A 27,092-nucleotide genomic window follows, 5' to 3' on the forward strand; every position below is an offset into this window, starting at 1 on the left:
CGGAAGGGCACTGGGGATGCAGGGGCAGCCCTCTGTCAGCACGTCAGGTGTGGGGAGAGGGCCTTCCACTCGGAACAAAAAGGGAGGAGTGGGGCAAATGTGTGTGCTCCCGGTGCGGCCAGTGTTCTGTGGATGTGCAGGTGGTCGGGTGGGGCCGGCAAACTTCCCCTGAGAGTGAGCTGCTGTGCCTGGGGAAGAGGCATGGGGCTGCAGCATTGGCAGGGTGGCCGGCCAGGCGCCTTCTGACTTCCTTGGCCAGGCCTGCTCACTGCCGTCTTACCAGGCTCTGATCACTGAGCTTGACCCCACGCAACTGCAGCCCCCACCCCTGCCTGCCGAGGCCCCTGGTGAAGGTTCCCACCTCCATCTTCCTCTACCCCAGGCCCTCTCGGCCCTTCTGAAGCCCTGTCTGTCCCCAGAGCTCGGTAGCTGTAAGCGCCACACTGTGGAGTGCACAGGACTTCGGCTTTGCTGTCCCACCGCTCTGCACTTGGGGCCTGGGCGTCCTCTCCGGGAGACTTGCGCTCTCCAGGAGCCCAAGGGCCAGTGCTTTCTGCCCTCATGCCTCCTCCCAGGCTTTGGTCTGCCCCTCCCCGGCCCTTCTCAGAGACCCTAGGCAGGGTCTCACCACCAGATCCCTCGGGCTTCACCACTTCAGTGGCCTCCTGTGGCTGGTATTGACATCTCTTGGCTAAGGACTCTCTGCAAAGTCCAGATGGCTGCTCTCCCCTACATAGGGCGGACTAGACACGCCCAGGAATTTCGCTACACCAGCAGCAGATGGGCAGTACCCCAGCTCCCTCACCTCTCCTGAGATCTCTGAGGTGCGTGTTTGATACCAATTCCTAGGGGCTCCCCTGCGATTAAGTTCCACTCACCCACAGCTGAGTCGACAATACACCTCTGCTAGGCTGCCTTCCCTTCCCTTCCCTGTCTTACTTCCCTGCCCATTATGGGTGTTTTCCAGAATCACTTCCCAGATAAACAACCTGTGCTCGAAATCCCCACACAGAGATAGCCAGGATGTCTTCCCCGAGGCTTTCCAGTCTGGCTGTTCGTTCCAGCCTTTCTCAGATCTCCCCGCGTCCTTCCCCTCACCAGCTCTAGATTTTCTGCAACTCTCATTCAAACAGCAGTGGAAGACTGTGTTCTCAGTGTCTGGCCCTCTGGCCCTCCCTGCTCCTGTGAGTCTTACACCTCATGCTGGGAACCAAGTATGCTTTCATTTCTAAATGAGATCCCTATAAAACCAACCTCCTTTCCAGCTGCCTAACCAGGGGCTTGACACCATTGCTGACCTGTGGGAACATGGGGCTGAGCAAACCCTATCTGGACCATTCCCACCCCCCGGAAAGCGCTGCACAGCAAGGGGGTGGGAAATTTGGTTCGAAATCATCAAAAATAAACTTTAATTGTGCTCAGGTGCAGGCAGTCTGTCCTGTCCTTCCCCCGGGAGTGACAGTCATTGGTCCCCTAGGGAAAGCACACCTGTTCTCTCCACAGACAGCCGGCTCCGGAAGGACCCGCAGACGCTGGCCAACTCGGGAGAGTATGCTTCTACCCAGGGAGGGTTTTGTTTCCAGGAGAGGAAGCCGGAAGAGTACTGGAGGGCCCTCAGCACTGTCCATTTCCCATGGCTGCTCCCACTTCTTCTCTGCTGTCTGTCAGCTCCTGCCCATCCGACTCGCAGTGATCCTGGGCTCCAATTCCTAGGTCAGGCAGGAGCAGCCTCGGGCCCCCGCCCAGGAAGGGCCACAGCCACCCTATACCTTCCGGGGCACACAGCCCTCCAGCTCCAGCAGCTCTGGCCAGCCATCGTATTTGTTCGTTTCTGGGTTGTTCTTTAAGAACTAGAGAGACAGAAGAAAGAGAGAGAGGCTGACTGTGTTAGGACCCATGCCTGCATCTGCCTTGTGTTTTAAAACCTAAATGGCTTCATTTCATCCTCACTACTGCCCCATGGGGGGTGGGGGAGGGCGGGATATTTCTAGCCCATTTCACAAACAGGTAAAGTGAGGCTGGTGGAGGACAACTTGCCCAAGGTTTCAGAGTCTAGTCACTGCTTGTCATGCCCTGGAGGGTGGGGGGTGGGGGGTGGCACCAAGCATTGGGGAAGTGGTGCTCAAAGAGCTTCAGCCCCGCTAGGACATCCCAAATGACAGTAATAATAATCATAGTAATAACAACTAACCCCTAACACAAACTTAGAGAAAATCTAAATATCAAACAAGGCAAATTCCCAAATTAAGTAAAATATATTTATATGATAGAATATATATTCAGGCATTGTGAATAGATTTTTTTTCATTTTCCTGCCTTTAATATTCTCATTATCAATAAATCAATACTGAATAAAAAATAATAGTTCAGTTCAATCGCTCAGTTGTGTCCGACTCTTTGTGACCCCGTGAACCGCAGCACACCAGGCCTCCCTGTCCATCACCAACTTCCAGAGTTCACTCAACCTCATGTCCATTGAGTTGGTGATGCCATCCAGCCATCTCATCCTCTGTTGTCCCCTTCTCCTCCCGCCCCCAATCCCTCTCAGCATCAGTCTTTTCCAATGAGTCAACTCTTCGCATGAGGTGGCCAAAGTATTGGAGTTTCAGCTTTAGCATCAGTCCTTCCAATGAGTACCCAGGACTGATTTCCTTTAGAATGGACTGTATATTGTCACCCTGCTTATTTAACTTATATGCAGAGTACATCATGAGAAACGCTGGGCTGGAAGAAGCACACGCTGGAATCAAGATTGCCGGGAGAAATATCAATAACCTCAGATATGCAGATAACACCACCCTTATGGCAGAAAGTGAAGAGGAACTCAAAAGCCTCTTGATGAAAGTGAAAGAGGAGAGTGAAAAGTTGGCTTAAAGCTCAACATTCAGAAAACTAAGATCATGGCATCTGGTCCCATCACTTCATGGGAAATAGATGGGGAAACAGTGGAAAAATAATACTAACCAAAATTAAAATAACAACCGCAAGAATAAAAAGAAGCATCCTAGCTGCAAACTATTACATATAGGATGGATAAACAACAAGGTTCTACTCGATAGCACAGGGAACTATATTCGGTATTTTGTAATAAACCATAATAGAAAAGCATATGAAAAAGGATATATGTATATATGCATGACTTTGATGAATCACTTTGATGTACAGTGGAAAACTAACACAACATTGTAAATCAACTATTCTTCAATAAAAGAAAAGACGCATTCTAGCCATTCATGAATGCCTGCTCTATGTCAGGCGGAAAGCACTTTATGCAGTCAGTCCTCACAGGAGCCTAAGAAGTGCCCCTGTTACCGTCCCAGCTCACAGATGGGAAAACTGAGACACAGAGGACCAAAGTCGCTGCCTGTGGCTGCCCAGCCAGCAAGCGGTGGGACCACTGTGTAATATTAATTAACATTAAAAAGAAATGTGTAAAGGGAATACAATCAGTTAAGATTGTGTTTAAAATGGACCTACTTACAGCACAGGGAGTTTTACTCAGTGCTCTGTGGGCACTAAATGGAAAGGAAATCCAAAAGAGAGAGGATGTATGTACACACACAGCTGATTCACTTTGCTGTTCAGAGGAAAGGAACATAATACTGTAAGGCGGTTATACTCCAATGAAAGTTTGTTCAAAAAAGGAGATTGCTCAGGCTTTTATCAAGTGTAGTAGAAAAGCTTTTGTATACATATATACAAATAGTATGTATAAGATATATATTTTAGAAAATTTAATGAATTTTTCCTGACTAAAAAATTTATGATATTTTGACTCTATTTGTTTGACTTAGTATGAATAGAATGCTAGATTTTTAATTAAAAAATAAATACGCAACAAGCAACAAAGATTTACTATATAGCTCAGGGAACTATGGTCAGTATCTTATAATAACCTATAATGGAAAATAATCTGAAAAATAATGTATGTACATATGTATAACTGAATCAGCTTGCTGTGTACCTGGAACACTATACTTCAACAAATGGCTATATTATGAAATTAAAAAACAAAAATCATAAAATGCTCAGGCTAATTTGTGGAAGAAAGACGTAAATGATAAAAATCTCCCAGTGGGATAACTATGGCTAACTAACTTTTAGGAAGAAAAACTGTAGGTGCAGCTTCTCTAAAACCCAGCTTTCCATGTGTGGGAACAAAGGAGAGGATGCTTTTAATCAGTTTGGGGTCTTTGGTTCATATTTGGGTGTTGGGTTGCAGCCAGCTGATCATAGAAACCAGGGAAAAGGTGGTGCTGACTTTTCTCTACTTACCTGCTTCCCCTTTGCTGCAATTGACCCAGTTGTGCTGGGCCTGGAAGCTGTGCTTTAAAGAGGAACAGCGCCTCGTCAAGCCTCTTCCTAGGGAGCCCTGCCTCGGCACCGCCCAAAGGGGCACTCTGGAGCCCCTGCCCCCAGAGGGTGAAGCTACTTTAAACTATTCCTTCTTTTTTGAAAAAAGTAATTTCTGACTACCTGAATACGTTCTCTAGGAAAGACACACATACAAACCAGGCCAACATTTTCCAAACAAGGCAAGACCCCCTGCCGTCCACTTTGGCTCAGCCCTTTCCCCGCCCACCTCCCTGGAGCCTGCACTTGGCTGCTCGACTCCGCCCCTTCGCTGCCTCCCACAGCCCCGTCCCCTCCAGGCCTCCTTCAGACGCGTGCCCGTCCACAGTGCCCTCTCTAGACACCAGGGAGGCCGTTCTGAAAGTATCGGGACAGGAAGGCCTTGGGGAGGCTGCAGATCTGGATGAGACATGCGTCCCTATCACAGAGCAAGCCGGTTTAAACGTCTCCAAGGTTCTGGATCCCCGTCTGTGAGATGTGATGCATGCTCACTGTCTGGCTAAATAAGACCCTGCAGGTCACTTGCTCAGCCATGCCTGCACAGAGCAAGCACTTGCTGAATACTAGTCTTTCTTATTATCAATCTGAGCTGGTCACTCTCCCGCTTAAGCCTACCATGGCTCCCCATTGCCTTCAGGCCAGCGTTTGCAGTCCTCAGTGGTCCCATATGCCTGACCCTTAGCTTCTTGTCTTGGGTCCTGGCAAAGCTGAATGTTCTCACCACCAGAGACCGGCCAGCTTCATGCTGGGGAGGCCTGGCCAGTTCTCCCAGGTTTTGGACTTGCTCTGAGCTGGGGATGCACAGAGGACTGCATGGTGGGGACAAGGTGCAACCTTTCCTTGGGGTCCCCAACCCTCCACTGACTTCCCCTTCCTCCGGTAAGTGCGCCTCAAGCCCCACCACGGGGGGCCTCCCAGGGGCCCTCTGCTTGGGCCGCCCCCTTGGTACTGACTGTGGAGCTCAGAGCACAGGTCCCTCCTGACACCTGCACATACTCATGTGGGGGCCTCCTTGTGTCTCCTTTGTGCAAGCTGACCCTCTCCACAGGGAACTTAGAAGGGAACCTGCGGCTCCCCTGCCAAGCCTGCCCCTTTACAGCTGGGGAGGAGGGGCTTACAACGGGGACCAGAAGGTAGGCATCCGCTCTCTGCTCTGGACCCCCCTTTCCCCTTCACGGCACACGAGCTTCATCGCCACATCCCTTTCCCTTTCCTCCATGCCCGAATTTCTTTCCATCTTTGTCCCCCTTTCCCTTCTCCTTTTCAGTACTTATCTACTTATCTATGTGTTTATATAGGACCCACCTCCTTGCACAATGGCCAAGGCTGCTTCCCACTGGAGAAGGAGCCAGTCGGGCCACCCTGACCTCTGGGGTGGACGACAGCTGGGTGGCCTTCCTCACGCTGACCAGTGTGTTCTTCCCAAGCCACCCCGGCCCTTGTCTGTCCGTCCCTGGCATCGTCCCCTGCACCCCCATCCCCCCTTCACTGGGAAAAGGAGGCTGCCAGGAACTCACCTGCTCAAAGGGGCTTTTACTCTTGAGGTTTTGGGCCCCTAAGAAGACCCAGCTGTCCCGGAAGCCCAGCTGCTTCGCGTGGGTGCTGCCCAAGTTGGAGAAGAGCTTCCTGATTTCATCGTTCATCCTGCAGGGGACCAGAGAGGGCGGTGAGGAGGGATAAGAGAACGGGGAGCATCTCCTGGGCACCCCTCCACCGCGCCTCCAGTGTGGGTGGCAGTGAGGAGCTCTGAGCGGGGAGCAGCCAGGACACCCCTCCAAAAGCCACCCCGCAAGCCTGGAGAGGAGTTAAAATGGTCCTGCTTTTGCCTACAAATATAATGCAGGTTCACTTGGAAATATGGAACTTCACAAAGTAACTAAAAATGACTTACAGTCTCACCTGCCCTTGACATAATCATTGTAAAATTTCATTATATCTCCTTCATGTTTTTTTCCCTCATGCACTGTGGGATTATACCGACTCTTTTGTAACCTGATTTTTAAAAAAATTAATGCTAACGAGTGAACATTCTTCCATATTCTTAAATATTTTCTACATCATCATTTCTGATGCAGTATTTTCTCTTTTATGTCTATATAATAATGCATTCATGATTTCTGTCATGAAATAACCAGTTGGCTATTACCAGACAGAGAGGGTGGCCATTTTTTTTTAAATGAATGTATTTTTAATTGGCCGGTTTTTCACTGTTGTGACGACTGTCATGAATCCCCCAGAACATCTCTTTGCGCGCCTGTCTGGTTGGTTCCTTAGGAGAAGTTGCCAGAAGCTGGAGCTGCAGGATCGTAGGAGAGGGCTTGCACATAGTGAGTGTTCAATTCACTTTTCCCCCGGTCTGTGCGTCCCAGCATCGTTAGGGACGGTGCAGAGGAGGCTCCCACTTACTTGGTCCCTGGGTCGTCGTACGAGGCCACGAGCACCAGCATGTCCTCGGAAATCTCTTTCAGGAATTTTGCCAGGGGGCTAGCATCTGGGGGAGAAACGAAAAACGAGGTGCTGGTCATTTGGGGGAAAGATGGCTGGCCATCCTTATCTTCTCCTTTGGCCCTATTGATCCTGGAGGGCCCGGGTGGCTGGACGCTGGGCTCCATCTGCAGAGTGAGGGCACCCTTGTTCAGCTGGCCTGGGGCGGGCTCTGGATACTGAGTGTTTCCCGAGTGATTCTGAGCTGCAGCTGGGGTAAGAGCCTTTGGGGGTCTACCCCCACCCCCACCCCACCCAGGGTCTGAGCACAGTCCTCTCCCGGGGCTCTGGGCTCTTTTCACACTGCCAGCTGCCCCCTTCTACACCGTTTCAGATGCACCCAGCTTGTCTGTGCTGACTTAGAGGGTGTACCCACTGGGCAACTCTGGTTACAGAGAGAACAACTCTCCAGCAAGTCAAGCAGCAAGTCTCCCTTTGCATCTCCAAGGCATGCCCGCACTTGTGAGATCTCTTGAATGAACAGAGAGCAGGTCTGGGCACAGCACCTGGGGAGGCGTCAGCATGCAGCTTGCTTCAGTGACAGATAAGTTTTTTTCTCTCGTGCTTATGTTTATGGTCACCTTCCCTGCATAAAAAATGATAATGGCTTTCAACTTAGGGCAGTGATATAATTTCCTTTTAAGATCTATTTATTTAGGTTAAAAAAAAGAGAGTGAGCTGATTTAAATGAACATACTGGGAGTGCAAACAGTACTCTGGATACAGCATCACTTATGCAGAGGGCTCTTGAATGGTAGAGCAAGTTCAGGCCACAGTGGCCTGGTGGGCACAGCTGGGGCTACATCTGTCAAACGAGGATGATTAATAGCCCTGCTCAGAGCATTTTTGTAAAGATCAAAGGTGATGATGACTCTGGGCTTACAGTAAGTGCATTATAATAGAGTTACAATTACTAGCAGGATTGACTACATGATCTTTCGGGTCCAGTGCAAAATGAAAATGTGGACCTTTTGTTGAAAAAATGATTAATCATTTCAAGACAGTGAAGGCAGAGCATCGAATCAAGTTTCTTCTAACCAAGAGGCCCTGTGTGACCACCCTGCTCACAGGCTGCATGCCCAGGAAGCTGCCCTGATTCTTATTAATTCTGTGGGGATCCCGTGAATTCAGAGGCAAAGTCAAGTCCCCCAAGCAAGCCCAGCCGCCAACTTGCTCTGTAAGATGGAAGCCTCCAGTCAATGATCACAGTGACCCTTCAACTCTTGAGACAAAAGTGGGGGCTCTGAAAGAAGCACTCATTTGTTTGAGCCGTCACCAGGTATAAAAAATCTGGCTCTTGTCTGGGAGGAACAGCGGATGTTTGGAAGAACGAAGTGTGCCTCTGATAGCAATCTCCTCGCTCTGGAAAGTCACCATCTCTCTTTTTTCTTTTGGTCTCCTGTGGGAAGGGGCGACTTGCTCTCAGAAGGCTTCTGTTTCTGGTTCCCCATCAGTTATGGTTCAGTTCAGTCGCTCAGTCGTGTCTGACTCTTTGCGACCCCATGAATCGCAACAAGCCAGACCTCGCTGTCCATCACCAGCTCCCGGAGTTCACCCAAACCCATGTCCATTGAGTCGGTGATGCCATCCAGCCATCTCATTCTCTGTCATTCTCTTCTCCTCCTGCCCCCAATCTTTCCCAGCATCAGGGTCTTTTCAAATGAGTCACCTCTTTGCATCAGGTGGCCAAAGTATTGGAGTTTCAGTTTTAGCATCAGTCCTTCAATGAACACCCAGGACTTATCTCCTCTAGAATGGACTGGTTGGATCTCCTTGCAGTCCAAGGGACTCTCAAGAGTCTTCTCCAGCACCACAGTTCAAAAGCATCAATTCTTCGGCGCTCAGCCTTCTTCACAGTCCAACTCTCACATCCACACGTGACTTATGGTTACATCCATGTTTATAATAAGGTGCTATAAAACTTGGTTCATCCTTTTATATTTTCCCCTCTCCATTTTGACAGATGACTGTCTTGCTTCTGAACGACAGTGGTGGAACGAGGGAGGAGGGGAGCGAGGTGAAGCCCCTCTGGGCCCCTCCCCCTGATTACTGCAGACGACCGTTTAATTCTCACATCCATCTCATGTAGACTCTACGGTGACCCCTATTTTATAGATGACAAAACTGATATTCAGGAGATGTCACCCGCCTCGGGTTTCACAGCCTGAAATCTCTGAATTCCCACGCTGGACCTTTTCCATCACCTGGCCCCGGCCACCCTGAATATCTGCCAGATCCTGGACAGAGAACAAAGCAAGGTCCCTTCCCTCGGTCTCTGGTCTGCCCCACGGTCCTCTCACCTGTCTCCCACCCCACCCTGCACCAGGAGGGGCTCTGCATGCTCGCATGTGGACAGCCCACCCTGCCTGCCCACGCGCCGTCACTGCCACCCTCCCCTCCAGCAGCAGTCAACCCTGGGCCATCCTCAGTCTTACGGGCATGTCTGCAGCGTGGGGGCATACCTGGAACAGGAGTGAATAGGCCCTGATGTGGGTTCCTCTGGCCCTGCAGACCCTATCTGCGAGGTGGGACTTGGCTGGAAGATGGCCATGGTGGGGAGCCCCAAGTCTATGGCATGGATCCCCACATCTGTCCCTAAGGATGCTGCTACTGGTCACCTTCCAGACACCATCTGCTGTCACTTCTGGGTGTCAGATTTCCATTTCCCACATTTCAGCCCCTGCTATGTGTGCAAAGCCAAGAGGGCTTCCTGCTCTCTCCTGCTTGGTGACGTCTCCCCACTTGGGCTCATGTGCTTAGGTGGATGCAGTGAGGCAGGTTTTCCCTGGAGATGGAGGTAGAGATGGGAGACTGAGGATAGAAGAAATCAGCTGACTGAGAGCAGCAGGGCCCTCCTCTCTGTGAGGAGCTTCTGGGCTGGGCAGTCTTATGCTCAGCACACTGATGCCCAAGCCGAGCTGGCCCTATGATTGCGGGGACAGGGAGGGACACTGAGTCAAGCTCAGTGCCGACAGGAGGCCGAGCTCAGTTCATCTGTCTTGGTAGAAGCCAGTCCTTGCAGGGCCCAGACCTCTGTTGTCTGTAAGGAGCTACCCTGTGTACACGCGCCCTGGCCTCCCACTGCCAGCACCAGCGTTTCTTGGCCTGAAGGTCTTCTCTGGCCTCCAGATCCTCCTTTGTGCCCTGAGGCAGGCCAGAAGCCTGAGAAGAACCAAGGAACAGGGGTAGGAGCACCCCAGCTCTCTCGCCCCTCAGAGCATCTCTGAGGCACCAGCTCCCACAGTGGCCCTGGCTGGATAACGCCCTGCACTGGCCGTACTTCCTTTCCCCGGCTCACTCCCCACTCTCTACTGCCAGTCCCTGAGAGTACCTCCTCACATCTTGGTCTTAGGATCTGCATCCAGGAGAGCCCAATGAGACAGTAGTAAGGGGTTCCAAAGGCAGTGGGATGGCCCTCCACCCCCCTGCCCCTTCTGTCACTGTCTGGTTGTATCTTTGAAAATAGGAGCCAAGCTCCCTGGCACACGGGTGGCCTCCAAGCCACGGGCAGCAGCTCAGCCCACCCTCGACTTCGGGGCCAACAGAGGGGCCTACCTCCAGAGTACATGTCAAAAGATTTCTGCCTCAGCACCGCTCCCGTGGTTCCTAAGGGATAAGAGAGCAGAATTATTATTTGCTGTAACGTGTCATTCTGCCTGTCATTGTGTGGAAAGTGGCTACTTTTTAGTCTCAGGTCTAAAAATAGGATAGAATAATAGTGGAACAAAATTAGGTCCTGCAGAAATGCACGCAGGACTAAGTCAGTGAAAGTGAAAGTCTCAGTTGTGTCTGACTCTTTGTGACCCCCATGGACGATATACAGTCCATGGAATTCTCAAGGCCAGAATACTGGAGTGGGTAGCTGTTTCCTTCTCCAGGGGATCTTGCCAACACAGGGATCGAACCCAGGTTCTCCTGCATCGCAGGGGGATTCTTCACCAGCTGAGCCAGAAGGGAAGCCCAAGAATACTGCAGTGGATAGCCTATCCCTTCTCTAGTGGATCTTCCTGACCCAGGAATTGAACCAGGGTCTCCTGCATTGCAGGCGGATTCCTTACCAACTGAGCTATCAGGGAAGCCCTAGGACTAAATTAGATGCCCTGTAACTACTGGGCTGATCTGAGAGGTACGAGCACACAGTGGTGACGGTCTCTGCAATTGAACTGAATCCAACCAGCCTAGCCTTGCCGCTTCCTAAAGCAGGAGTTAGCATTTGACCTGAGTTTTTGCATCGGTACTATGGGATGTGGGAACTAAATGAGATGTATTTAAAATATGAGCATGCAAGATAAATCTTACCTGCCAAAGTGTAACTAATACAGTCGTCATTATTATTCTCACCTAAACTAGGAAGCCTTCAATGTGAGTCCTCCGATTCTTGAAGGCAAAGGGATTTGCAGTGGGCTGACGTGTACTCAAGTGTCCTGAGTGCAGTGACCCAGATTGCGATTGTGGGCTTTGCAAACGGTTCAAATTCTACAGGAAATCAGGTGTTCCGGAGGAATATGCAATTCTTACCTTTGGCCACTAGATGGGGGTGTTGCAGAGGGGATGGCAGCTCTATCCTCCCCGTCTCTGCCTTCTCCTTCTAATTCTGTTGGCGGATTTGGTAAGAGGTGGGCGACAGGGGCTTGGGTAGTGGCAGCACTTCTGCCGGGTGGGGGCAGGCTCTCACTGTAGCTCCTCCTGAATTCTTGGAGCCACTAGTGTCCCAGTCCCTCCTGGCACTTCACCTGGGGCTCTTGGAAGGGAGTGTGTGAAATTGCTTTTGTGATCCTGTGGATTTATGAATTTTTCTGTAACTAGGGTAAGGAGGCGGAGAAGGCACTGGCAGCCCACTCCAGTACTCTTGCCTGGAAAATCCCAGGGACGGAGGAGCCTGGTGGGCTGCAGTCCATGGGGTCATGACGAGTCGGACACGACTGAGCGACTTCACTTTCACTTTTCACTTTCATGCACTGGAGAAGGAAATGGCAACCCACTCCAGTGTTCTTGCTGGAGGATCCCAGGGATGGGGGAGCCTGGTGGGCTGCTGTCTATGGGGTCGCACGGAGTCAGACACGACTGAAGCGACTTAACAACAGCAGCAGAAGCAGGGGAAGGAGGTGTAGTTTGGGTAGTTTCTCAAAGGAATCCCGGCCGTTGAGAACCACTATCTTTAGCAATCCTTTTGTTCTAGCTCGATGAGACCCCCAGACGCCCTGAGAATGGTGTGTTAGATTTTCCACAGCTGGCCGGCAGAGGGCGCTGCACAAGGGCTTGGAGACGTTTCTCGTTTAGATGGCAGTTTTGTTGAGTGATTAGGAGTCAGCCAGATCTGGGTTGAAATCTAGGTGATTCAGTTGGCTGTGTATCCTGTGTCTCTCTGAGCTCGTTTCTTACCTGCAGAATGGGGATGTTGAGCATAGCACTCCCTGTTAGCATTGAGAAGAAGGTCAGTGACATAGCTGGAACACATTACACAGTAAGTGCTCCATAAATGTTAGCCCTTAGTGGAGAAGGAAATGGCAACCCACTCCAATATTCTTGCCTAGAGAATCCCATGGACAGAGGGGCCTGGAAGGCTACAGTCTATGGTGTTGCAAGAGTCAGACACGACTGAGTGACTAAGCACACACAGTATTATCAGTGGTTATTTTTATCTTTGGACTTTGTGAGGGGTGGGGAGGAAGGCCCATCCCTCCTGAAACATGTCCTTGTTTCAGGCTTGGCCTGCAGCTGGCTGCCTACTGGAGATGCAGGGTTAGTGAGACTGTTGGCCTTCCTGGGCCTCCCTGCTTCCAGCCTCCCTATTCCAAGCTGGAAGCAGGTTTCTGGAATGCAGGGCTGGGCCCTCAGGACCTGCTCAAAGCCTTTCCGAGACGCCCTAGTTCCCTCTGCTTCAGGTCCACACTTCTTAGTAGGACACTAAGCCCCTCATCCTCTGGCCCTGCCTCACCTGTCACCACCCTGCTTCCGTGTTACAGCCAGACAGAGCCTGTGTGGACCCCCAAGTCCCTCTCCTCCCTTCCCTGTACCCTGTACAGTGATGTTGCCGCCTGGAAGGTGCCTCCCTCTTTTCTCCTGGTCACTCTCTACTTCCCCTCAGGCCTCAGCTGATCATCACCTCCCTCTGGAAGCCTTCCCTGATGACCTCCACTGCTTGCTCTGTGTCCCATTGCCAGAGCTGTGTTTCCTTTTCTTCCACACGTGCTCACCACCTTCTGATCGTCTGTGAACCTCATTGACGCCCACATGTCAGGCCAGGGTCTGTCCTAGTTCACAGCTGACTCCAAGAACCCCACACATACAGGGCTTGGCCCACAGTAGCTGCCATCACTCTTTGTTGAATGAATGAATGAAGCTGTGCACTCAGCCTATGACCTCACACTGTCCCCTGCGGTTTCACGTGTGTTGATTTAAGCCGGGATGGCCTTGAGGATGGGCTTATGTTTCACAGGAGCAGCACATCCTCCCAAGCAGCCTATCCTTCTGAGGAGCGAATCCTCCCGAAGAGCAAATCCTCCTGAGGGGTGTATCCTCCTGAGGAGCGAATCCTTCCTGACAAGCAGAAGAGATCAAGAAGAGGTGCCAAGAATACACAGAAGAACTATACAAAAAAGATCTTCACGACCCAGATAATCACAATAGTATGATCACTCACCTAGAGCCAGACATCCTGGAATGTGAAGACAAGTGGGCCTTAGGAAGAATCACTGTGAACAATGCTAGTGGAGGTGATGGAATTCCAATTGAGCTATTTCAAATCCTGAAAGATGATGCTGTGAAAGTGATGCACTCAATATGCCTGCAAACTTGGAACACTCAACAGTGGCCATAGGACTGGAAAAGGTTAGTTTTCATTCCAATCCCAAAGAAAGGAAATGTCAGAGAATGCTCAAACTACCACACAATTGCACTCATCTCACACGCTAGTAAAGTCATGCTCAATATTCTCTAAGCCAGGCTTCAACAGTATGTGAACTGTGAACTTCCAGATGTTCAAGCTGGATTTAGAAAAGGCAGAGGAACCAGAGATCAAATTGCAAACATCTGTTGGATCACCAAAAAAGCAAGAGAGTTCCAGAAAAACATCTATTTCTGCTTTACAGACTATGCCAAAGCCTTCGACTGTGTGGATCACAACAGACTGTGGAAAATTCTGAAAGAGATGGGAATACCAGACCACCTGACCTGCCTCCTGAGAAATGTGGTCAAGAAGCAACAGTTAGAACTGGACATGGAACAACAGACTGGTTCCAAATTGGGAAAGGAGTACGTCAAGGCTGTGTATTGTCACCCTGCTTATTTAACTTATATGCAGAGTACATCATGAGAAATGGTGGACTGGATGAAGCACAAGGTGGAATCAAGATTGCTGGGAGAAATATCAATAACCTCAGATATGCAGATGACACCACCCTTATGGCAGAAAGTGAAGAAGAACTAAAGAGCCTCTTGATGAAGGTGAAAGAGGAGAGTGAAAAAGTTGGCGTAAAGCTCAACATTCAGAAAACTAAGATCAAGGCATTTGGTCCCATCACTTCATGGCAAATAGATGGGGAAACAGTGGAAACAGTGACAGACTTTATCTTTTGGGCTCCAAAATTACTGCAGCTGGTGACTGCAGCCATGAAATTAAAAGATGATTGCTTCTTGGAAGAAAAGTTATGACCAACCTAGACAGCATATTAAAAAGCAGAGACATTACTTTGCCACCAAAGTCTGTCTAGTCAAACCTATGGTTTTTCCAGTGGTCATGTCTGGATGTGAGAGTTGGATTATAAAGAAAGTTGAGCACCGAAGAATTGATGCTTTTGAACTGTGGTGTTGGAGAAAACTCTTGAGAGTCCCTTGGACTGCAAGGAGATCCAACCAGTCCATCCTAAAGGAAATCAGTCCTGAATATTCATTGGAAGGACCGATGTTGAAGCTAAAACTCCAACACTTTAGCCATGTGATGCAAAGAGCTGACTCTTTTGAAAAGACCCTGATGTTGGGAAAGATTTAAGGCGGGAGGAGAAGGGGACAACAGAGGATGAGATGGTTGGATGGCATCACTGACTCAATGGACATGAGTTTGAGTAAACTCTGGGAATTGATGCTGGGCAGGGAGGCCTGGTGTGCTGCAGTGCACGGGGTTGCAAAGAGTTGGACACGACTGAGCAACTGAACTGAACTGATTCTCCTGAGGCGGGTGCACAGGCAGGGGCCTGGCTGTGATTGTGGGGTAGACCTGGTCTTTTAGACCTGTTCCCACAGGCCAGCCAGGCTTAGGAGCATGCTGGAGGCTGTCTGGGAGTGGGTCAGCAGCTTACCGTCCACCAGGACGATGTTCAGGCCTCTGCCCACGTTGTTTTTCACAGGACTCATGATCCTAAAGGGAAGGAAGAGAAACAAACAGCCGTTGGTCCTGAGTGTGGAGTGAGCACTGTTGTTCCAGACTCTGGAACTCTGAGGCCCACACAGTGCAGGGTAGAAGAATCAGGAATGCGCAGAATCATTTGGGCCATCTGCTTTCTCCTGGAAACAAGCAGTGGGCTGGATTCTCTGAGAGTCTCTCTTGGCATGTTTGGACCAGAACAGTCTGCTCGGGGAAGAGGGAGGGCCCTTGTCTGGGGCTGGGAGGTGTTCGAGGGGCGGCCAGCCCATCTCCCCAGGCCAGGAGGAGGGCAGAGTCTGGCCATGTCTGGGGTCCCCAAGGGGAGCCCAGCTGTGTTCCTGCAGCCCAGTATCCTGTCCTCTGGCGTCCTTGGGAAAACTGTCCTTCTCTAGCCAGAAAGTTCTCAGCACAGACCTCACTCCCAGGCCTGGATAAGCAAGTATGCTGTGCCACTGATCACAGTGATTAGGCCAGTGTGGCCATGTGACCTAGGCCAGCCAATGAGCTCCAGTCCAAGGACTTTCACATGGTTAATTTACAAGGGGATGCTCTTCCCAGGGGATGCTAGATAGGGCTGTTACGTCAACCCAGGTGGTAGCTGCCTTCCTTCACCATATGACTAAGTCCATTTTCAGTAGAGAAAACTGAATCCAATGACAGAGGAAAGCAGAGCTGAAGGTGGTATGAGAGGGAGCCTTGATGACTTGGTTTGAACCCCTGGATTCAGCAGTTTCTGATGGCCACTGTCTCTGGGCTTTTGGGCACATGAACCAGCAAGTCTCCTTGTTCTGCCTAAGCAATTTGGAGCCAGGTTCAGATTCCAGACTCCTGTCTCTGGCTTCTTGCAAGTTACTACCTAGAAAGCCTGGCACACAGTCTTCGTCCTGCACCTGGGCAGAAGCCCTGGAACCGCTGCCTCTGGGCTTTGACGCCTGGCCTTGATCTTGGACCCTCCCCGTAGGCACGCCCCTCACAGGAAGCCCAGCAGCTTGGCTGTCAGATAGACCTGCGTTCACATCTGGCTCTACCAGTGGTTAGCTGAGTAACTCCACCTGAGTCTTAGTTTCCTCATCTTTACAGAGGGGAGAATTATCGCCCACCTCTAGGAGTGCTGGGGTGCAAGGGAGATGCTGCTGCAAGGCGTCTAGGAAGGCGCTGGCAGATCTGCAAGCCATTGGGATTATTATTATGTCTGCCTAACGCACCCAGAGTAAAAGGAAGTGTGTGGAAGGTGTGGGCTGGTCTCAGGGCCACCCTGAGGCCTCTGAACTTGCTGATGAATGAAGGCATGAAAGTAATGAAGTGCCAGAAACTTACATTTGGTCCTCAAAGCACATGGTGGGGCCCACGACGTTGGCGGCCCCACTGACGATTTTAAATGCAAAGTAGTTGTCTGGGCAGGATTTGCTGAGGCCACACTTGGTCTTCACCAGCTGTGAAGCTAGGGAGGGAACGCAGCAGCTTTGGTGGCAGCAGGAAGCCCTGGAGGAGGAGGGGAGCTGGGAGTAGGGGTGGTGGGAGGGTGGGAGAGTCGGGGGTGGAGGGTGGCTAAGGGCCTCTTCCCGGAGACATCTTCTCTGACTACCTAAGTCTAGGGACTTGCCCCTTTCTGGGTTCCCACAGAGTCTCCAACAACCCCATAAAGACACGGGATACCATGTGTCTGACCACCCAGAGTTCATTTCCGGGCTTCCCATCCCAGCCTCAGCCCGGACACAATGCCTGGCTGTCTCCACGCCCCCGGCAGCTGTGTGCGGAAGAGTGAGTGGTGGGTTAGTGACCAGAGTTTCCAGAGTGATTAAGGGATTCTCCTGAGAACTTCCTCTTGAGCCACAGCAGCCTTTTGAGCTCTCGGAGGCCCCTGTGGACAAGTCCCTGGGGGCCCAGCATGGCGGGTGGGAGCATGTCGCACTAACCAGGTTTCCTTGAGCAAGTCCTCAACCTCCCTGCACATCCAGTCCCTCAGCTGTGAAACGGGCTAACGATGGTGCCTCCCCCCTGGGCCGTGTGTGGGGCTGATGAGTTCAGGTTGGTGTTCAGAGCTTACTGGCTGTTCTTGGCACTCACTCACCGTGCACCGACTATGTCTGGGACTCACAGGGACCAGGAGGGTGGTTCTGGGACCTCCCGCTGGGGCTGAGCATGGTCTCTGGAGCCCACTGAAGACTCAACAGATGAGACCTCTGATTTCTGTGGCTGCTATGAAGCCCTATATCCTCTCCATGTGGCCCTCCCCATGCAGACCCTGGAAAGGCAGGAGAGGCAGAAGGGCCCTCAAACACAGTCGCTGAGCTGTCATGGGTGCTGTCAGCCTGGCAGTTTCCAACTTGTATTAATGCGTGTTTTTTTTTAACACCACCTAACAGTTTGGACGGAGAAGGCAATGGTACCCCACTCCAGTACTCTTGCCTGGAAGATCCCATGGACGGAGGAGCCTGGTGGGCTGCAGTCCATGGGGTCGCGAAGAGTCGGACACGACTGAGCGACTTCACTTTCACTTTTCCTTTCATGCATTGGAGAAGGAAATGGCAACCCATTCCAGTGTTCTTGCCTGGAGAATCCCAGGGACGGGGGAGACTGGAGGGCTGCCGTCTATGGGGTCACACAGAGTCAGACACGACTGAAGCGACTTAGCGGCAGCAGCAGTTTGGAAGTTGCCCTGAGGATTGAGTAAACGGGGAGTTAGAGCGCCTTCACCTGCAGAGGGAGAGCTGTGACTGGCGGCCTTGCTCTCTTCCAGCCCCTGTGCCAGGCGTCTAGCTGAGCCACGCCAGGTGCGCTTGGAGCAGACCCACAGGCTTCCTAATAGAGGCGGCACATGCCAGGGTGTTGCTGTGTGCTAGGCACTGTGGCAAGCACTTTTTCTTTACTGTCTTGTTAAATCTTCCCCATAACTCCCGTGGCTGGCACACAGTAGGCGCTCAATAAATCCTCACTGAATGATCACCTAGAGCATCTGGGTAGGTCTGAGTCCGAGCTGGGAGGGTGAGTAGGGTCTCCATGCCCTTGCCAGCCTAGGGTGTGCTTCGTGAGAATCAGAAACAAGCGCCCCTCTGCCAAGGTGGGGACATGGCCCCTAGTGCCAAGCTCAGCAAGCCCCTGGTGCCTCTGAGTAGGTGAAGGCGCCCTTTCCTAGGAGTGAATGCGACCTGCACCAGGGCTCCCCTGGTGGAGTGGGTGGCCCTGATGATCTGAGTGGAATGCCCATCCTAGGCTCTCACCCCTCCACCCTGAGTTCCTGCACATCTGCCTGATGGGTGTAACCAGAGCTCCGACTGGGACATCATCACCAGAGAGTCAGGGCTGGGAGTGGAGATGCCCCCGAGGAGGTGTCCAGAGAGGGCCTGGGACAGAGCCCTCCACCAAAGCGCTAGTGGAGGGTGAGGCTGGGAGGGGTCCTCTTCTCCTATAAGCCTTGCGGCCCCACCTTTGGCCACCTGCCCTCCACCCCCCACACAGGGAGCCCAGTTTACTTTAGAGTCCAGAGGGTCTCATCTTGCTGGACGGGCTGTTTCAGGCCTTGGGGACCACCCTGGAGTTGGCCCAGAGCCTGATCACCTGCGCTGAGTCTTACAAACCCGATGTCAACAGGCCAGCTTAGCAGGCTTTTCTCAAATTGATTTTCTGACCATCCAGGCTTCACGGTCAAGCTACTAGACATGGGGGAGGAGGTCCAGGGGCCTCAACCACTGAGGGGCGGGTGATTTGCTGTGTGGGTTTTGGTTCTTGGGGCTTCCTAAGCTGTCCCACCCCTCTGGGAAGCCCGGCGCTATTGCTCAGCGCGTGCAGCTGACCGCTGGAGGGGTGCGGTCAGGGGGAACCTGGGCCAATTTCAGGAATCTGCCATGTGACTTGCCATAAATCTCTGCCTTTTACTTTGCCAACTATAAAATGAGGGGATTGGTTTAGATCAGGAATGGAGAGGGGGACCCGGAGGTGCTGTCTCTTGTTAAGTTGGGAGGGTGGGCTCCGGACTACAAGGGGAGGTTGACTCCCACTCTGCCACTTAGAGCCATGCTGCCTTGGCCAGGAGATTTCACCTCTGTGAGCCTCAGTTTCCTCATCTGTAAAATGGGGATATGTACAGCACCTCCCTAGGGTTGGTGAGGATTGCAGAAGACGCCCATAAAGTTCGGAATACAGCGCTGGCACACACTTGTCACTGTCGCCACTATCGTCACCGTCATTGTTCCCTCCTCCTATCCTCTCTGCACCTCTGGAGCCGGGTCACTGTGAAACCCTGTTCCGACACCCAGCAGCCCTGCCCGCCCACTGTTCTCCCCACACTCGCGTACCTGACTCTGCAAGCAAGTTCTCTATTGGAGTCCCAGCACTCCTGCCCCTAGGCCTTTGTACAGCATGGTACCTCCTGTGCAAGGAACAGCTAAAAAGCCACCTCCTCCTTGAGGCCTTCCCAGACCCCATCCCACTGAATGTGGGAGGCCCTCCTGGAGCCCTGGGCACTTGCCCCACCTCTCTCGGCACACACAGTTCTTCTACCCAAAGAGACCATCAGCACCCCCTTCCGATTGCCGCTGGGGCCCTTGTGGTGCTCAGCATGGCTCTGGTACTCTGAAGCGGGAGCCATAAGCCAATTCTGGGGTCACTGCAATGAGGATAATAAGCACAGCCTGCATCCTTGGAGCTCCCAGCCACATAGGGGATGAAAGAGCGGAGGCGGGGTGGCTGCAGTCCATACCGCGGGCTGGGGGCACTGGGGAAGGGAGAGAGTTGAAGCCTCCCTAGGAGTCTGAATGGCTGAAAAGGGGCCACAGGGCTTGGGGGCTTTACAAAGCACCATCAGGCTAAGGAGTGAGAGCTGGGTGGGCTCTGGGAACCCAGGTTTCTCTCAAAGTTTCAGGGCTGGGAGTAGATACCCTGGAATACCTCACTCGAAGGGCAACGGGGCTGTGTTGACACTCACAGTTCTCGTGGGCCAAACCTGTTGGAGAGAAGACAGAATCTGGTGAGAAAGTGTTTTGAGCTTGCCCGCATAATGGAGGTGGGTCCTGGGTGGGGATGGGGGAAGAAGGGAAATCAGAGTGGTGCTGGCCTGGCCAAGCACAGCCCCCTTCCTGTGGAAAGGGGGTGAAATGAGCTGAAAGTCCTATTTTATCTGGGAATCCTTCTGCACTTGCTCCTGCCACCTCTTCACACACACACACACACACACACACACACGACTCCGTCATGGTTGCAAAGAAGCAAGCCTCTGTGATGAGGCCCACTGGACTTGGAGCCTGATGGTGTGTGACCAACTGTGTGGGAGCATTTTCCTCTGGGGCTGAGCCTCTGTGCCTGCACAGTGGGGGCACCACATCCACTCTCACTGGCTGTGGGGAGGGTCCAGTGAGAGGAGCCCTGAGGGCCTGGCTGGGTGCCTGGAACCCTGGCCTCCGGGAGGGACAGGACTGTGCCGCTGCCACTGCGGAGCTGCCTTGCGCGTCCCTTCCTGACTCCTGCAGCCCCTGTCTGCATTGACGCCTGTCTGCACTGGACTGCACATCTTAGCTACACTGTCTTCAGGTTATCCTGCGCTTCCACATCAGCTCTCCCACCGACCTGGCGCTAAGCCCTAGAGGACAGGGCTCCTAGTGGACAGAGAAATGTCAGTGCAGCAGGGGGCGCTCTCCTTCTCTGGGGGAAACCCTCACTGAACACTTTCCATTCAGTCCTCAGGAGGCTGCCCCCACCCCCACCACCTCCAAGGCGTAGGAGTATCCCGTGCCCTGGCTGGGCCAGCCACAACATTATATTCCCCTTGGATGCCAAGCCCTTCTCAGGTTTATCTGCAGTCCCGGGGGAGAGAGCTGAAGGGTGAGCAACTGGGGAGCTGGTGGCCAACATGCCTGTTGGGAAAGAAAGCTACCCATGGAATGAAGTTAAACAGCAATGAGCAGAGCCTAGGGCACAGAGATTGACTCTGGGGCCTTTGTGGGAGCCCCTAGAGCCAGCCACACCTGAAGTCCGACAACTTGGGCTTCCCAATGACTCACAAAATGACATCCCACTTCATTTAAACCACTTACAGTGGGGTTCATCACTCTCACCTGAAAGAACCCTGCACAGTTTATCAGCCAAATCAGGAAATCTTTAATTGCCCAATTTCTGTGCCACAGACCCCTTTGGTGACCTGGAAAAGCCTATGAACTCCTCTACAAATAAATTTATTCCCACTTTTTTTGAGACACTCAGTGCTTCTTACTTGACCAGGCAGCAAGTTATTAAATGTGTAAAATAGATTGGATTAAAAAGGAAACCAACTGTACACCAAGATAATAACACAAGCAGTAGGAAATGTGGTGAGACAGGAAGATGTGTGCCTCCATATTAACACATTAAATCACTGCACGTGTTTTGCAAGACTCAAGTCATGTTAGTATGCTTCCATTTTTCTATATTCTATAATGAATTGTGTTTGTATCGCCCGTTCAAACCCTGAGCTGGGGCCACATTCTGGGGTGCTCCTCATTCCAGGGCCTTGGGGACCTAACACAGCAGTTGTGTGTTGAGCCTTGGGGGGATGTCGCACCCTGGGTGGCTCAGTTCTGGGAGGGAGACTACCCTGGGGGCTCCCTTCAAACACTCCCCTCCCACCCCAAGCTGGGGCCCTCTTCTCCACAACTCACTCCCGCTCTGATCTGCACTGATATCCTCCAAGGCCAGAAGCATGGCCAAGTCAGTCTCTGGTCTGTGAAAGTGGTGCCCAGGGCCCAAGGACCTGGTGGCCACCACGTACTATATCTATATAAACTGTCCTGAGCTGGTGTGGGGCATGCCGGACAAGAAGCAGACGGGTTAAGGGCCCGCTGAGATTCCACTGTGGGAAGCTGGTGGTAAAGGCAGCATGCCTGTCCTCTCTCTGCTGTGAAGGCTTGAGCTGGCCAGGGCCATTAGAGGTTATTACATTTGACTGTGTCAGTGGAGGTGGTTCTTGGTCTTTAAGGAGGACAAATCCGGAGGTATAAATTTCCCTCCCTTTCTCTCCTTCCTTTGAAAGGATTTAGATCTGGGAGACCTGGGTTCCCAGTCCTGTTCTGATATCTACAAGGGATATTTCGCGAAGTTTCTTAATCTCTCAGAGCTTTTCTTTTTCTCAGACCACACATAAAATGACAACATGAGGTCATGCTTGAGTCCACTCCACAAATATACTGTGAATCATTCCATGGGGCATTCATGCAGGTCAAATGAGAACACACATGTGAAGCTGCTAGCAACCATCGCCCATCCATCATTCATCTATCCACCCACCCATCCATCCATCCACCCACCCACCCATCCATCCATCCATCCACCCACCCATCCATCCATCCACCCATCCACCCATCCACCCATCCATCCATCCACCCATCCACCCATCCATCCATCCATCCACCCATCCACCCATCCATCCATCCACCCATCCACCCACCCATCCACCCATCCACCCATCCATCCATCCACCCATCCACCCACCCACCCATCCATCTATCCACCCACCCACCCATCCATCCATCCACCCATCCACCCATCCACCCATCCACCCATCCATCCATCCATCCACCCATCCACCCATCCATCCATCCACCCATCCACCCACCCACCCATCCATCCATCCATCCACCCATCCATCCATCCATCCACCCATCCACCCATTCATCCATCCATCCATATTTCTTTGACTTATCAAATGTTACTGAGCATCTGGTCTGAGGTGTTAGAGAGATAGATATACCCAAGACAAAATTCTGGCCATCAGGAAGCTCAGATTGTATGAGCTGGAGATAGGTAATGATGAAGTAAACAGATAAACAAACAGCACAGTGATGGATAATAATGATGATCTGAAGGGGACAGGCTGACACGAAAGACTACAGGAGGAGGAGCTGCGCAGGTAGAGCTGGGGTGGTCAGGAAGGTTTCTTTGAGGAGGAAACATTTGAGCCCGAGGCTGAGAGGAGCTGCCACAGGGAGGTCTGAGCAAACAGAAACAGCAAGTGCGGGTGGAAGGCGCTCAGGGGCCAGGCAGATTTCTCCTTGCTCTGTCCCTCCCTTCTTTTCTTCTTCCCTCTGTCCTTCCTTCTTGGGTCATATTTCCAAAATGGTCCTTGATGCAGGCGCGTGCTCTGACCAGGGCCTTGGAACACTGCTCTGCTCTCCATGGGTTCTCAGCCTTCCCGACATTGGATTGGCGTGTGGTTTCCTCTTCCCTGACCCTGAATGTGTGAGGTCCCAAGGGCAGCCCTTTGCCACGTCTGGCCACCTCCTGGGTCACCCAGGGCTGGACTAGATCCTTGGCCCCTGGCCCTGGTTCTTGCCCCAGTAGTGAGCCCCACTCACCCATCCAGCGGGGCAGGCGGAGGGTTTTCATGCTGAAGTTGATATATTCGCGGATGAAGAGCCATGTGGTAACCACGGCAAAAATTAGGGCCAGGAAGCGAAGCAGACCTGCAGAGCAAGGAGATGCTGCCCTGAGACCACAGCACTAGACCACACGGCAGGGCCTCACGGCAAGGCTGCACGTGGGTCCTTCCCAAATCCCCTCAGTGAGACCTCTTCCCAAAATCCCATGTTGGAGGGAGGGTCACAAGGATTAACATATTGATAGTCTATCTTTATCCTGGATGCTAATTTGTTGGGGAATTTTGTGAGCACAGAACTCCACAGGGGTTAAGGGAAGGAAAAAAGAAAGCGAGGAGCTTTGGAAATGAACTTCACCAACTTCATGTCTGAATGCATGGATAAAAGGAAGAGTCACTCCTGTGTCAGTCGCGGTTGAACCTTATTTTATCTGAACGTCATGTGAAAATGGAGCAACTCCCCCAGGCTGTAGGTCCAGAGCCTGCCCACACCATGGACCAGTCCACGGCCTGCATGGCAAGACCAGTGTGAATCCACGTGATGACCCAATGGGGGATCACGCTGCAAAGTTACATGGTGACACTCCCCAAGGCGGGGCCGCTGGGAGGCTTAGACACACACTTTCTGGGCTCCTCTTAACCTTTCAGAGAGCGTCTCAGGGGGTGAGGTCTGGGAATTAGCACCCTGAGGGGAGGCCTGAGGACTCCGGCAGGAGAGCAGGAGGCAGGTGAGCTGCGGCACGAGAGGCCGGAAGGCTCGTCACCCACTACTGTGTGACCTCGGGCAGGGGCTCAGCACCTCTGAGCTGAAGCCCCTCAGTCACAGAGTGGATGGGGTAATGTGCCTGCCGCTGAGCCCATGGCTGGTGGGGAAAGATGGGGTAGCTGTCACCATTAGGCGGCCTCTAGGGTGGCTTTGCGGGTGGGGTGGGGTTGGTCCCTTGTGTTTTCCTTCAATTCCCCTCAAAAGCCATCACAAACACACGTCTGTCTCTGCAGGAGCACACACCCGATGTGGCTTCTCCGCCTCACAGCCAGGTTGTTCCCTATCTTCTCTCCCACACGTGAGCCGGGCCCCCAGAGCTCCCTGTGTGCTCCCTCGCCTCGTAATTCTGTCAGGGCTGCAGCAGGCCGCACCGCACCTCCCACCTCAAGGTCTCTGGAGACCCCCATTCTGCCTTGAGAGTCAAATCCAACCTTCGGGCAAGTTCCCTCGCTCCGAGCCTGACCTCCCCTCTGTCTGCGGCCACAGGGCTCTGAAGGTGCCGGATCTCGTCTGACCTCTCTGTCTGCACCACCCTTGCTCCTCAGCCCTGAATTCAGCTGTGGCTTCGTGCTGGTCTCAAGCTACTTGGGGCGAGGGAGAAGGCCCTCTGGATTCCAGGGGGTGGGGCTCAGGTCCGTGGGTCCCTTGTCTTCTCGGGCCTCAGCTCGCGTCATTCGGCACTCCTTTTGTGTCGGGTACAGGTGAGCGGCATTGACGTTATCTCAGTTCCCTCTGTGTGGTATGCTATGGTTATCCCCACTGTCAGATGAGGAAACCACACCTCAGAGATCTGGTCACTGGCCAGTAAGTGACAGGAGGTGGGACCTGTACCTGGGTAAGTAAGGTGCCTATAATACCCGTGCTCTTCAGGGACCTACATTCAATATCCTTTAATAAACCATAATGGAAACGAATATAGAAAATAATGTGTGTATATATGTGTATAACTGAATCACTATGCTGTACATCAGAAATTAATGCAACGTTGTAAATCAACTGTACTTTAACAGGGCTTCCCTGGTGGCTCAGATGGCAAAGAATCTGCCGGCAATACAGGAGACTGGGGTTCAATCCCTGGGTTGGGAAGATCCCCTGGAGAAGGGAATAGCAACCCATTCTAGTATTCTTGCCTGGAAAATCCCAAGGACAGAGGAGGCTGACAGGCTACAGTCCATGGGGTTGCAAAGAGTTGGACACAACTGAGTGGCTAACACACACTTCAATAAAAATAAATAAAAGTTGTGCTCTGAACTTCCTCACTGGTGTTTGGAAATACAAATAAATTGTGTCAGTTTCCTGTTTGGTGCCACAGATCCCCTATATCTACACAGAGGGTACAGTCTGAGGGTGGAAGCTTGGAGCAAAGGCCCCTCCTGGTGCCCAGCCCTGTGGTTTCAGGATTCTAGAATAGCCCTCTACAAATATTTTGTCTGGGCAAACATTTACAAATGTTTTGCTGTTATTTCCAGCCAGGCTGAAGTGTTTCCCAGAGCAGGTGAGTCTCCATGTTCCCAGCCAGGTGGGCCAGTTTCTGCAACCCTTAGCCTCGAGGCAGGAAGTCCCCTCTTTACACTCTTCCAGGCCCTCCCTGGATTGGTTTTTTCTTGGAATTCTGGCCTGTTGGGAACAGATGAAGCCGAGTGGGCTGTGAGTCCAGGATGGGCAGACAGGGAAGCAATCCCCAAACCTGATTCAGACCTCAACCTTGAACCCTGGAGTCCTCAGAGCCTGGCCTTACCTGACATTCTCATCCTGTCGAGGTGAAGAGCAGCTGGGGGTCAGGGTCAGTCTGTGGAGAGAAGAAAATGAGATTGGAAACTGGCATCCAGGGCGTGAAAGTGAACAAGACTGGAGATGAGGGATAGGTTCCCAGCACCCAGCGCGTCGCAGTTCTTCTGGTTTGGTGGCGTCCGTTCCCTCTCTGCCTTCACCTCCTCTTTGCTTTTGCCCCTGGAGTTTCACATTCAGTTCAACATGCCTTTTTGGAATGCAGAGATTAGGACGCAGGGGAAGATGCAGTCTGCCCACCATCCTCCCTTGGAGGCTTGATTCATCCATACATCTACCCATCCATCTGTCCATCCATCCATCCATCCATCCATTTATCCATCCATCCATCCTTCCAGCCACCCATCCATCCATTTGTCCTTTCATCCATCCATCATCTGCCCCTCCAGCCAGCTGAGAGATATTGAGCTAGCCAGCCCCAGTGAAGCCATTAGGAAGCAGAAGCTCAAGTGATCTTTGCTGATGGGCCAACATTATGAGTAACAGGGACTCACATAGCACACAGGTGAGTTTGCTCCGGGTACCGTATGTACATCATCTTCTTTAATCCTTATACCCACCCCGCCTCCCTTCCCCCACGCCCCCATGCCTCCACACTCCTGCTTTAGGGTTGAGTAAGCTAAGACTCTCCATTGTCAAGCCCAGGGCCGTTTAGTGTGCCAGGGTCAGGGGCAGAATCTGGATGCAGGTTTCAGCTGCCTCGTTCCCATGATGTCACCCTGTCGGTGCTGTTTTAGAGAAGAGATGAAACTGAAGTTTCCTCCCTTCCTGAGTCCTGGGCAGGGGCAGGGTCATCCTTGGTCCCACCTTGCCCCTCTGCTGCCCCAGCTACCAGTAGTTACCAGGGATTTGACAGTGCTGAGACCCCTCAGGAGGTGTCTAGAGACGAGGAAGAGGGGAGAGCAAGGCAGGTGGTAACTGTTCCGGGTCTCAGAACCCCCCAGACATCTGGAGGGTCTCTGACTGCAGTGACTTGCTCCCACCACTCTTCCTGCCTT

At 52.2% G+C, this 27,092-nt stretch overlaps 1 protein-coding gene across 1 annotated transcript in view; it reads right to left on the reverse strand.

The window, feature by feature from the left end:
• Positions 1-1,435: 1,435 nt before the first annotated feature.
• FAM3D (FAM3 metabolism regulating signaling molecule D) overlaps positions 1,436-27,092 on the reverse strand; it is a 37,358-nt gene continuing 11,701 nt past the window's right edge. The window contains exons 2-10 of the mRNA XM_055413359.2: positions 26,045-26,095; positions 23,521-23,628; positions 20,124-20,141; positions 16,517-16,640; positions 15,135-15,193; positions 10,393-10,443; positions 6,760-6,844; positions 5,871-5,997; positions 1,436-1,850 (exon numbers count right to left, since the gene is read on the reverse strand). Of these exons, the coding sequence (XP_055269334.1) occupies positions 1,764-1,850; positions 5,871-5,997; positions 6,760-6,844; positions 10,393-10,443; positions 15,135-15,193; positions 16,517-16,640; positions 20,124-20,141; positions 23,521-23,628; positions 26,045-26,057 (672 nt within the window). The 5' untranslated portion in view covers positions 26,058-26,095 and the 3' untranslated portion in view covers positions 1,436-1,763. The remainder of the gene's footprint in view (positions 1,851-5,870; positions 5,998-6,759; positions 6,845-10,392; positions 10,444-15,134; positions 15,194-16,516; positions 16,641-20,123; positions 20,142-23,520; positions 23,629-26,044; positions 26,096-27,092) is intronic.

Source organism: Moschus berezovskii, chromosome 24, assembly GCF_049115385.1.
Source record: "Moschus berezovskii isolate FMDL1 chromosome 24, NW_MosBer_1.0, whole genome shotgun sequence".
Taxonomy (NCBI): Eukaryota; Metazoa; Chordata; class Mammalia; order Artiodactyla; family Moschidae; genus Moschus; species Moschus berezovskii.